Raw genomic sequence first — 13,656 nt, forward strand, 5'->3', positions numbered from 1 at the left:
TTGTTATGATATATCAAATTACTATGCATCAATGTACAATTCGCCATTACAGTTAGCGTGAATCACTAACTGTATAATCAGTGTTGTGTGCTGAGGTATTTTAGGCACTTTAAGGCCTTCAAAGAATTTTGGTCTCCAGAAAACCCAGGTACTAATGTTAATACATATGGCAAAAACCAGCTTCAAAAGTAAAATATGTCACCATAGGATGCAAGAAGGATATACAAATAAAATTAAAGGAAAAGAACAGTCACAAAAAGGCCACAAAAATAAGACAAGTAGAATTTTCTTTTTAAAGTGATTGATGACCAGAGCTCCTAGAACAGACCAACTGGGTTACGTTAAAAATGTTGGCAAAGCTTTGTGAAGGATACATGCTAAGAACTATTTCTTTTCTCTCGAAAGCATTACAAATGTATTAAGTGATATAAGGGAACCACAGCAGAACCTCTGATGGTTAATCCTCAAACTGTTCAGACAAGATCTAAATACTGCGGAAATGACTGCTGGTAACATTAGAACTGGACCAGTCATTTCACATTATCCTTAGAAGAGTGGCATTGAGGACTCTACACAAGTTGTCTGGAGAAGCGCAACAGTCTCAGAGATCAGAACTTTTTTTAGACTTCTCCTTCAGGCTATCCCTGTAGAAAACAGTTAGACTGTGAATATGCAAGCTGTTCCAGCCTGTATGAGGATACACTGACTATATTCATCAGGGTACTTTATTTGGAGCCTCTACAAAATATGGCCCTTAGGAAGAGTCCTGTTGCTTCACTGTTCGCGTATTAAGGTGTCAGCTGAAATTCTTACCTGTTTCTCTCCAGTGAAGTGCGTGCCACAAGCTCATAAATCTGAGGTACATACTCGCATGTGGAAATGATGAAAAAGGCGTTCTCGTCTGAAAAATAAATGAAGACTATACAGGAAACCACCATGGCAGAAACCGAAAGTTAATAGACACAACAATGACGGAATTCCTAATTATTTATATACCAACTTGCCACAAATAAAGACAATAGTTTACATAAGTACCAGTTATGAAATCTATGGAAAGTAACTTTTAAAGGTACCACTAATTTGAAAAACAAAATGAAGAAATAATATTGCATACTTGCTAAATCCTTTTCTCAGCAGATGGAAAAGTTAGCAAATTCCTAATTACAGTTAAATTTATATTTTTACAATGTTTCACTGTTCATAAAAGCACTGATGCCCTCCAGGGTGAAGTATCACATTTTATAGAGCAAATACCGAAAGGTTCTGAAACAACAGCCAAAAGGCGGCGGGGACCGAGGCAGTGAAATAAAAATGTGTTTTTTTTCCCCAATGAGAGTGATCAGATTTTATCCAACTGAGGGTCATTTACCAACTCGTTCATTTAATGCAATGACTCCTGTAACCAGCCTTTTCTTTACATAATTTTATTGTATGCAAGTACATAGAAAATGAAGAACACTGAGACATAAATACGGAAATCCGATCCACCCGTCTGAAAAAAGAGAATATCCTACAAATGCAAAGCCATAGATGCAAGCACAGCAGGCAACGTATATGTCAGGTCTCACTTGATGGACATCATGCTTATACACCAGCCATGCATCCTCAACCGCTCCCGATCACACAATGCAAACAACCATATACATCGAAAGGAGCAGGCCAGAGTGCACTAAAATACTGCATAAACAATTCTCTTAATTCAAATATTTCTAACAGCTATGCCACAGAGTATGTCGACATTGTGGCTTCAGCAGTTTTTCTTCCTGAAAGCTGATGTGCAATATGTACTGTGTAAATTCTTCCAGGCATATAATGCACACTTTCAGAATCATACTAATTGAGACCTAATTACATTGTTATGGCCTCTTAGCAGGTAGCATTGTATGGCTCTGCAGTCTTTGTGCTACCCCAGGAGTGTCCGGGCTGCATATAGGTGCCACTCTTGCATGTTGGCGCCAGTTGCTTCACTCTTTTCCGCACCCTCAGATAGAACAATTATTGGTGACAGTACGCTGATCTCTAACTTAAAAAGTTCTACCTATGTTTCCTGTTCTGCCACTCCAGGAAGGATGAGGAAGACCCAGGTCAGGTCACCAGGGATTGGCTGTTGGCAAGTTGCCATGGTATCCAGCCTCATCTTTCGCATGAGGCAGAACAGGAAACTTAAGTAAGGCAGAGGCTCAACGAAAGCCCATTTAGCTTTCCAACAAAGTGAATTGGAATGAAGACACATGATAATCGACTTATGTGTCTACAAACACACAAAAAAACAACAGTTAGGGACCCATTGAATATTGATTTTGGTCCTGACAAAAGCCCAGACCCTTACGGCAACACAGGCTAAAACTTGTTGACAAACAATTTGTGATGTGAAGGACAATTTACACGTCCTTTGAACGTTATAACACCTCCTTTTAATCTTACCGCTGTATACTTCACCTTAGTTAAAAAATTGTTCTAAAACACAGGAGATAATTTTAGTAACAACACCACACGGATCCCACAAATATTTTCCCTAGGATGGAAGTACTCACCTAGGGAACTGAGTGCCTAGGTGTGAAACCCAATGACGACACCACCCAACAACACACCATAGTGGTGATAACTTCACACCACCAGTGGCTAAGATAGGTTGAGGGTTTGGGATAGTTCTGAATAATTTCAGACCACATGGAATCTACAGGGCTCGCTCTCCTTTGATTTGGATGCATTAAGTATAGCATGTAAAATTGTCACAGATGATTAGCCTACACAAACCGTGTCAGGAAAAGAAAAGCGATCTTCTACCTCAGTCTTAAAGAAAGTAATACAACCGTGTTAGACGACTGTTATTGGCTGAAACATGTTGATCTTAGATGGTGGAGTACATTTTATACTCTTTTTACATTTTTAACCATACCAAAGGTAGCTTGAAAAATAGCAAAGCACCAGAAGAATAGGAAAAACTTGCAGACAATTTTAACCTGAGATCACATTGTACCTTCAAATCAGAGATCACAAGTCAATAGCGTTGAGCCCATCCAAACACATTAGTGATATTGTGTGAGGACCGAAGTACGAAGCATGCCACCAGTAGTACTGGTGGGTGAGGGTTGATTTATAAAACCAACCAGGTATCCTCCACCCCATTCTAATGTAAAAGAGGGACTAGAGAGGTTCAGTCACAAGAGCTCTCTCCAATGATATTGGTACCTAAAACATTGGAAGCTGAGTGACGCATAATTTTTTCTTGTGACTCCACATTTTTCTTTGATATGTGATCCATTCCATCATGGCCTGGGTGGTACGATGCCTATGCAAAGTCACACAATGCCACCAGCTAGCAGGCGGGGGCCCAATCAATCAGGAGTTAAAAAGCACAGCTAATCACCCAATAGGTTATCTGGATGGGGAACAACCTTTACAACGCAACAGTTACAACGCACTACACTTACAACGCATTTTTTACAACGCATAAGCCATTACAACGCACTACACTCACAACGCATGACACTACAACGCATTAAAAAAAAATACCTTTACAACGCATACCATTACAACGCCTACCATTACAACGCATAATATTACACTACACTATCCAACACTTACCCTACTGTTGCACCCCCTGGAGTTAGAATAGTAATTTTTACCCCTATACTATCCAACACTTACCCTACTGTTGCACCACCTGGAGTTAGAATAGTAATTTTTACCCCTATACTATCCAACACTTACCCTACTGTTGCACCCCCTGGAGTTAGAATAGTAATTGTTACCCCTATACTATCCAACACTTACCCTACTGTTGCACCCCCTGGAGTTAGAATAGTAATTTTTACCCCTATACTATCCAACACTTACCCTACTGTTGCACCCCCTGGAGTTAGAATAACAATTTTTACCCCTATACTATCCAACACTTACCCTACTGTTGCACCCCCTGGAGTTAGAATAGCAATTTTTACCCCTACACTATCCAACACTTACCCTACTGTTGCACCCCCTGGAGTTAGAATAGCAATTTTTACCCCTATACTATCCAACACTTACCCTACTGTTGCACCCCCTGGAGTTAGAATAGTAATTTTTACCCCTATACTATCCACCACTTACCCTACTGTTGCACCCCCTGGAGTTAGAATAGTAATTTTTACCCCTATACTATCCAACACTTAACCTACTGTTGCACCCCCTGGAGTTAGAATAGTAATTTTTACCCCTATACTATCCAACACTTACCCTACTGTTGCAACCCCTGGAGTTAGAATAGTAATTTTTACCCCTATACTATCCAACACTTACCCTACTGTTGCACCCCCTGGAGTTAGAATAGTAATTTTTACCCCTATACTATCCAACACTTACCCTACTGTTGCACCCCCTGGAGTTAGAAAAGTAATTTTTACCCCTATACTATCTAATACTTACCTTAAATGCAATTAAATATTATGCGTTGTAATAGTATGCGTTGTAATGGTAGTTTTTAAAAATGCGTTGTAGTGTCATGCGTTGTAAGTGTAGTGCGTTGTAATGGATTATGCGTTGTAAAAAATGCGTTGTAAGTGCATGCGTTGTAAAAGTGTGCGTTGTAACGTCATACATCCTATCTGGACGCTTACAGCCTGAGGCTTATCCGAATAGCCAGGTCTTCAGGGCCATTTGGAATTTCGGAAGTGATGTGATGGTCCAGATGTGTTTGGGGAGGCTGTTCCAGGTCTTTGCTTTGATGTGGTAGAAGGAGCATCCTCCACTTCTGCTTTGGTAAATGCAGGGAGTATTGGCAAGTAAAAGAGAGGTGGAATGGTGTTGTCTCAATGGTTGGTGGAAGATGAGGAGGTGGCTAATTTAGGAGGGTCCTTGGATGTGTAGAGCCTTGTGTGTGTGGGTCAGCAGCAGTATCTATAACATTTTCTGAATCCAGTCCGAAAGTTGGGGATATTTTAAAGGTGAGGAATCTGTGGTGAGAAGTGTCTATCAGAAATGTGAGCATCGAAGAGGAAGATAATATCACCAAAACATGAGACTTTGTAAGGACAAAACAACAGGCCAATCTCAAGGACCTAGAAGAATAGTACAGACGAAGAATACTTTTGAGATACGATAGAGCGTAACAATGAAGAGATCTGTAGACTAAGCACTGGGTTTTGAATTGTTATCTCTCCTTGATTTCGAGTCACAGAAGTGCTATAAGGGTGGGTGTAATATGGTATTCTGTTTTACCCAGAGTATGAGCCATGCAGCAAAAGTTTGGATTTTGTTATTTGTATAGGTCGTTGCAGTATCCAGGCAGGATAAGACCATAACTAGATAAGGCAATTCTTTTGGGTGAAAGTAGAAGAGCTAGTATTCTGTGCAGATGTTAAGAGGTGATGAACCACATCTTTGATGACAATATTTACTTGGTGAGAGATATTGGACAACACTTACTAATTAAGATACTTAGCAGTGGTATAGGTAGGGTTGCCTTGGGGTCCGGCCAAGAAGGCAGTGATATAAAGATGTTTTTGGTCTGGATTTGCTGCGATCAGCATGCTGCTTGCAGAAGATTTTTCTTTCAGGTTGATTTGGGCCTGCATCACCTCTGCGTACATGTGGTTTCAGACACTATGAGCTTTAAGCATATGAGACATCATCAATGACAAGGCTCACATCGCTGGATCTCATTGGGTCTGGGTGTGCCACAGCCCCAATTTGCTGTTATAAAGATTTTTGCCACCAGAGTTTGCAGGCTCATTTACATCAGTAGATTTGCAGAACTCATTATATTAGGTCATTGTAACTGCCTTTGTATATTCACTTGGGATATCATTGATATTCTGGTCTGATAAAACTCAATAAAAAATAAAAAAACAACCACAACATTGATGAGGCTTGGAGAAGGTGCAGGTTTTTGTGGGACTCCACAAGAGAAGCTGGTGGAATCAGAGAAGGTGGTGCAGTTTGACTTCATGAATCCAGTATTTTTCAAAACAACATCTACATAAGGCAAGTCACTTTCACATCAATTATACTCCGTTAATATGTGACCACTGATTATCAATAGTTTGCACCAGGAACAGCAGCATTAGGGCACATGCATGACAACTATTTCTGGTATTGAACAGTCCCTCTCTGAATATAAAGTGGGCAGATTCAGTACAGTGATGAGGGCAGACGTCAGAATGCAAGTCATTCAAGAAAATATTGTTCACAGGTCTCTACGCCCCTCTTCTGCATATAACGTAACTGTCCCTAAAGGTAGAAGATCCAAATGGGGTGGCAGAAGCTTTGCTACCTGTGCTTCCAAACTCTGGAACACTCTTCCCCCTGATCTTAACAAAATGACAGGACTGCTTCCTTTCAGGAAAGGCCTGAAAACATGGCTTTTTAATCAACAGGTCTTTCATTACCTCAAATCCTTTTTACTGCTTTTTTGGTTCTTCCTTCAGTGGGTCAGCACCTAGATGCCCCTGGGCATGAGTGTACTTTATAAATTCACATTCACAGTTGTCTGGTGAGAATTACCTCTATGGGATAGACTGGAGACAACCTTAGGTTAAGTGTCTTTCTTATGATGGTATGTGTCATGTTTTAAGAGACTCCTCAAAGCAAGTGAAGATTTGACAGTATTGGTAGTTATTAGTAGTGCAGTGAGGCCTATGGTTGCAGATTGTAATTTGTAGATTTCAGCAGACAAGCATCTTTCGTAAAAGATTATCTGATTTGGATTCTTTGGTGCCAATGTGGGTTTAAAGTCAACAAAATGGGTTGGAGAATAGCATTTGTACAAACATTTGAGAAACTATGGTGGCTCAAAGGATTTCAATTTCGTTTTTAAAGACATAAAACAGATTATGCAGAACTCTTTAATGGGTAGATGCAAGAGTAATTAGTCTATCATGACTCAAAGATCCTTATCAGCCTACACCAATTCTTTTGATGACGTTTTAGCCTCAGCAGTCCACATGTGGAAGCAGATCATCTTAGCATGAGGATAACAACCTATGGCTCAACCCTGTGAGTAATGGCAAAGTTAGGAAAAAAAGGCGTACTGGGCACTACCTACAGTAATCCCCAAAAGTTAAAAATAGTTCAGGCATTTCATCAATAATTTGTATGCGTTTCTCATCAAAAGCACTTATTCACGAGGGTGGACTGGCTTAGAGAAGGTGATTGAGTGGCCCCTGGTTTTGTTTCTGTGCTGGATCTGCTCCTTGTTAACGGATAGAAGACAAGGTGTCAGCCTGGCCCCTTACTCTTCAGAAGCCTGCAAACTTATTTGTGGAGAGCCTCAAGGTTCCTTGCTCAGCCTCACCCTCTTCAACACATGCATGATCCCTCTGTCCAATGTCATTTGCGAACACGACCTGAACATCCGCTCCTATCTAACAACGCACAACTTATGCATTCTGTCGCAAGTTTCCCAACACAAGAAACAAGTTCACCACCTGCATGACTGAAGTTGATAACTGGATGAAAGGCAACAGTCTACAGCTCAATACCAACAAGACAGAAGTAGTGATCTTCGTCAAGAACACTTCACCATGAGACTGCAACTGGTGGGCAGCGGAACTTAAACTCATCATCCATGCCAGGAACCTCGACATCATCATCAACAGCGAACTCGATGTGACCGCAGTGAATGTTGTCACTATATCCTACTTCCACACCTTGAAGATGCTGAGGAAGATCTTCAAAGGGCTCCCAAGCAACAATAGGAAAAACGTCACTCACACTCAAGTAATCAGCAAGTTGGACTTCAAGAACACCCTCTATGACGAAATCACCAAGCAACTCACCAGAAGTCTACAAACCTCTGTAGCCAGACTCATCTTCAACCTCCCACACAGAGCTCATATCACACAACACCTCAGAGAGCTCCATTGGGTTCTGATACAAAAATGCCCTAGTTTTAAACTCCTCACACACACATGCAAGGCACTACACAACAAAGACCCCAACCTACTGGAACAGTCGCATCTCTTTCCACCGACAACCCAAACCCCGCCACTCTGCACAACCCCTACCTGCACACTTTCAATACATACACAGAACCAGATCAGGAAGATTGACGTTCTCTTACATCGCTCCTAACGTGTAGAACAAGCTCCCATTCCACATCAGAGACTCCTTCTCTCTTTTTCAATTCTGCAAGAAGCTGACATCCAGGCTTTTCAATTAACCAACCTCCCATAAGCAGGGATAGGCACATATCTGCTTAGTGCCTAGATACCCTCATGGATGGCAGAGCATCTACAAATACACATAATGAAGAATAGTGCTGACTTGTCTTTAAATGCACCTTATACATCCCTACAAACACAAAGAAAGTCTTTCGAACTAAACACTGATAAAAATATGACCGTATACACACAAAAAGGCGTGCTGACCTTTCATGAACAACACGGATGAACTGTTGCAATTGCTATTGGAAGAAAACCAGGGACATGGGTTCACTAATTACTTAAAAATGTAATTTTGTGAGTAGGTTTCCATTTTTACAAATTGTGCTTATATATTTCTGTTCTAAAACAGGTCTCTGTTTTGCCTCAAGTATATATATAGACTTTATTTGCAAAACACAGGATGGGACATTCCTGTACAAATATATATTCACCAGTCAGCCTCATCAGCATCTATTTGCAAGTGACCAGGGTTAACCTTCAGTGCTTTTTCATGGGTCTGCTTGCCAATAATATACACTTTCAGATTTAGAGCCTACAAATGAGGCAACAGAACTGTTGTTAGCATTTAGACACCCTGTCTTCAGTATGGCCATTCAGGTTTAACTGCCTGCCCTCCCAAATCTCCAATCAACCTACCAAATATCATGCAGTGCCTTGTAAGAATTCAAATGAAATCCGTGGGGGAAGCCCTTGTTTTTCAGGAAAGCAGGTTTTATTCCCAGAGACTGCATGCAAGTATGCAGACTAGCCCTTTCAGGCTTCCTCTTTTAAGAAAGGATTTAAGTTGAGGTACAACACTTTGATTTGCTTTTTAATGCTTAGGTATTCGATGAACAACAAAAAAGATGAGAAACTATATTTCCTGTTACCTTTTTAAAAAATGTATCAGCATTTTAAAAAGAAAACGCGTGCACTGTATGATACTGCTTAATCCAAGCTGAAATAGGAACATGATTTACTCAAGACTGCTTGTGTCACTGAACACTACTCAGGTGTCATGTCCTCCAGGAAAGGACATTGTTATATAAGTAGGTCAGTGGTCTAGCTGATCCAGACAGCAGTGAGATGCCAGGAACTTCCTGGGTGGAGACAGGAAGTACTAGTTTTTCCACTCACAACATTGAGGGAAGCAGAGAGAATAGGACGTGTGGAGAGTAGCTCCACATCAGTAGGCTGTTGGACTTGGCCCTTCTGGCAGGTTCACCCCTGAACTTTTTTGCTTTTTATTGGTGACTTGGTATGGTGATTTTTGGTTTCTGCGCACTTTCCCTGTGTCCCAGAGGAAAGTGCGTGCGCATTCTGAGTGCATGTGGTGAGATAGGCCTGTCCTCCCATAGGAATGCATGGGGAATGTATGTGTCCCTAGTAGTTCCTGATGCGTGGGGTGTGCAGTCCCGAGTTTGGTATGTGCGGACGCGTGTGATTGAATGCTGCGCGATGATGTGTGCGGCGTGCATGTACCTAGTAAGTGGGCACTTCGGTGTGCAGTGTAAAATGTGTGCCTTGTCGCGCGATTGGCTGGTTGAGGTCATGTGACGGGCTAGGGAAATCCCCAGAGTCAGGATGAGTCACCCAGTGGTGAATGGGGAGATCAGCAGCTAGATGGGTGGGAGGAGTACACCTGGGTCCTGAATAGGGCAGGGTTTTCCCCACACAATGCTGGCTCCGCCCCCTGTGGTGCGACTGACGACTCTGGCCTGTCCACTGAATAGGGAGAGGGGCTGAGCAAAACAAAGTGCTCAGGGACCAGTTGTAACTGGTTCGCCCCTTCCCTGCACCTTGAGACAAAGGATTTCCTGTATAAAAAGGGGCTGTGTCCCCTTACATTTGGTGTTCTCTTGCTGATCCAACTTGAGGGGGGCCTGCTGCTGCTGGGCGCCAGGAGAGACCGCCACTGGGGACTGCCTCCCTGCTGGAGGGCCCTGTGAGCTGGCCCCTGGGCCCAGTCTTTGCCCCCCCCTGCTTTTGAAGACTTTGGCTGGACTTGCTTTCTTGCCCAAGAGCCTGGAAGCGCTTTTTACTTATAGCGCTAGGAGCGCTCCATTTGTGGCCCCAGCAGCGCTGAGCTGCGATCCTTAACAGGGGAACCCCGATGTAGGGATTCCCCCGCTTTTGCCGATTTGAAGCGGGTGCCCACCCCGCATTGCCGTGGTCGTTGGCGGGTGCCCACCCCGCTTATTGGTTTATTTCGTTGGCGGGTGCCCACCCCGCTTATTTGTTTTTCTTGCGAGGGAGCCTACCCCTCTGATGGCCGGAGAATCACCGCCGCGGCCAGGGAATCCCAGGAAGTCAGGCGGCCGGGGGCGGGCCTCCGGGACAACAGGAACCGGAAGCAGGAGGGCGGGAGCCTACCCCGCCTCCCACCGAAGACGCGCGGCTGGCTGAAGCCCCGGAGATTCCCCCGCACCGCCCGTCAGGCCGGAGGCTCTGAAGTCCTCTGAGAACAGCCCGGGAGAGCAGGAGATGACGCGGGAGTCCCAGGTGAGTGGGGCTCCACGCGGTTGAGGATTTTGTCCGTTCTGCCCTCTCCCTTCTTCACGCAGCGCCGCAGTTGCGGGCTGCTTCACCGAGGGGGCAAGTTCTTCCCAGGGCATTTGATGTTGCTGAGTCCCCCGAGCGGGACTCCCACGCTCCTGGGTGCAAATTAGTTTTAGAGCCCCAAAGGCTCCCACGAGGCACATTGTTCAAGAGTCCAGAGGGACTCCGACAGACGGGGCCATATTGGTCCTAGAGCGCGAAGACGCTCCATCGTGGGGGCATATTATTTTTAGAGCGCTCGTGGGGCTCCAACCCTCCGCATTGTGTTCTTCGAGCGCTGGTGCGCTCCAACGTTATTGGGGGCCGTATTCATTTGTTTAGAGCCCAGGGAGGCTCCAACAACTGCCCTATTTTTCCTAAGAAGGCACAGTGGTGCCCACGCTCATTTCTCCAGCTGCCCAGCACTTAGTGGGCAGCTGCATCGTTTAGGTTGTGCATTGTGCGCCTGGCTTGCGCAGCCTGCGCAGGCTTGCCCCTGACTTTGCTGAACACAGGGCGTCCTAGCCCCTACCAGGCCAGTTGGCCCAGGGACTGCCACAGATAGTGGCTAATGTGAGTTTTTGTGCCATTGTCCCTTTCCTGCACCTCTGAATGTGTTTATGCGTCATGTGCTTTGCTTTACACCTCTGAATGTATTTTATGCATCCTGTGTTTATGTGCTTAGACCCCTACAGGTAGAGTGATACTTAGGTGGTTGTTTTTCTCCTAGTACAGGTGGTGCTGGTGAGGTCCTGATTCCCTGCGCAGTATTTTCCTAAGGTGGTTAGGGTTGCGTAGGTGGTACTTTCTGGTTACCAGGAGTTACTGGTTGTGTGTTATATATGTTATTGTGTGCTATGTTCCAAAGTATTATTCCTAAGTTCTAAGAGTGCTAATTTCGGACAGTGGTCCATGTGGCCCTGTCCCCTGTACATATAATCCCTTGTAAATTCTGCCCGTGCCTGTTGGCACATTGTAAAGTGTGTGGTTTTATCTAATGTGTTGTGTATAATACAAAGGCTATTTTTATAGAATACCTTGTGTGGAGTTTCTTTTGTGGTGGGCCTTGGGTGTTGTTGCTGGGTACGCGCGCAAACGCTTTACACATCATCTCAGGGATAAGCCTGTCTGCTCGTGCCAAGCTACCAAGGGGGTGAGCAGGGATTATCTTTGGCGTGTAACTCCCCAGCCCTGACTAGAGTGGTGGTTTCTGTCTGGCTTTGGCGCAAGCCCTAGCCAACCAGAAATCCCATTTCTAACATTGGTGATCAGCGGTGGGATTTGGACTTGCGTTTGCGCTGTACCGCAGCGGCAACTGGCCGCACTACAAAACTCTGCATTTAGATAAATCACATGGTATAGGGATTATTGTTTTAAGTTTGTTTTTAAATGTCATTTCTTTGGAAATGTGTTTCTTGTGCACTGTGAGTTAGGTGTCCCTAGCTCGGGAGGGTAGATCATCCCCCTTAGTGCATTGTGTTTTCTGGATTCACCAGAGGGTGGGATCCAGTGGTGGCAGCGTAATAGTGTCCTGTACATTTGTCCCCCGCCCTGCGCCCAGAGTTGGTACCTGTGTCACGTGGTGGTCAGGTTGAGGAATCAGGGGTGGTAGAAACTGCCTTACCAGTCCGAGGGGAGGGTTGTGTGTGGATGAATGGTGTGTGGCACTAGGCAAGTGAGTGCGAGTTCTCTGGGATAGAGAGCTTGCTGAATCCTTTGTAAATTGTGTACTCCTGTGTTAAACGCAGACCCCTAGGTTCCCTGTGTGATCTTTTCTCTAGAACGTCTGCCAGAATGGAGCCTGCTTTTGATCCCAGTGATCTAGTTTATTACAGTATGCAGGAGTTGGAAAGGTTCTGTAGAGAGAGAAACATAGGGGTGAGAGAGTCAGACACTGTGTACGAACTGAGGAACCACATGATTGGATGGCAAGCAGGTGAATGGAAACGTGAGCGCAGTGAGGAAGACAGGGCCCGGGCCTCTCACCTGGAGGGTGGTGGGTCTGTGGGGAGCCCTGAAGATTCAGAAGAAGATGACAGTACCTGGACGCCAGTAGAGAGTGAGGACCCCGTGGGTAGGGAGTCCCTTGCTGGGTCCAGCGTAGGAGATAGCGCCTCATCCCTTTCCCTGTCCCCTGAGCACAGTGGTAGTTTTCTGGATTCCCCAGTGAGGGTGGAGTCCAGTGGTGGCAGCGATATAAAGTGCAGTATAGAGAGTCCCAGTCCCAGTTACCCGAGTGTGGTACCTTGTTCCCGAGAGGAGGAATGTAGGTTGAAGTTTAGGGGCAGTAAGAAGCTGTCTCACCAGTCTTGGGAGGAGGCTGTGGAGGAATGTCATGATGCCCTGGTGGACTGGCTGGTGTTTAACCCGGAGCAGGATTTGGATGGAGTACTAAATATGATTATCAAAGAGCAGATGCTCAGTAGTTGTTCTCCAGGGTTGCGCCAACACCTGTTGAGATATAACTCTTTTTGTCCATGTGAACTTGCAGAGGAAGCAGAGCGCTGGGAAAGTGCTAGAGGTCCTCTAGAGTCATTAGTGAGTGATTCCAACAATAGTGGGTCAGAGATCCTCCAGCCCAGCGTGGTGGAGGAGGCTCAGTGTAGCCCAGCTAGGTCCCAGGATAGCGAGGAGGGTGTAGGGGCTCACTGCCTGGCTCAGTGGAGCAGGAGTGAGGGGGTGACCGAGGGTCCCCAGACGCCCGAAACCCTGCCTCAGGACTTGGATGGTTTCATGAGGGAACACCAAGTTGGGGACCTAGGCTGTCCTGTTAGTCCACTTGAGGAAGATCTCTTAGTGAGTAGAGGACCTGGAGCGCCTGTAAACAGGGCTCCTGTGGTTCTGGAGTCTGGCAGTACAGCTCCGGTAGGGAGGGTACTGGAGTCCAGCGTGAGTGATTGGGGGATGAGTTCCCCAGTGGAAGAGCCGGTTGTGAGAAGTTGGCCTGATATGTAGTGCTCACTATTCTAGTGATCACTGTGTATCATTCCAAACG

The 13,656-nt window shown here is 45.0% G+C and overlaps 1 protein-coding gene across 1 annotated transcript in view; it reads right to left on the reverse strand.

Moving 5' to 3' along the window:
- Window positions 1–13,656, reverse strand: part of LOC146772886 (rho guanine nucleotide exchange factor 11-like) — a 247,522-nt gene that overhangs the window by 116,674 nt on the left and 117,192 nt on the right. Inside the window, 1 exon segment of the mRNA XM_085637041.1 lies at window positions 814–901. Within this exon segment, the coding sequence (XP_085493167.1) occupies window positions 814–901 (88 nt within the window).

This window comes from Triturus cristatus, chromosome 12 (assembly GCF_964204655.1).
Source record: "Triturus cristatus chromosome 12, aTriCri1.1, whole genome shotgun sequence".
NCBI lineage: Eukaryota > Metazoa > Chordata > Amphibia > Caudata > Salamandridae > Triturus > Triturus cristatus.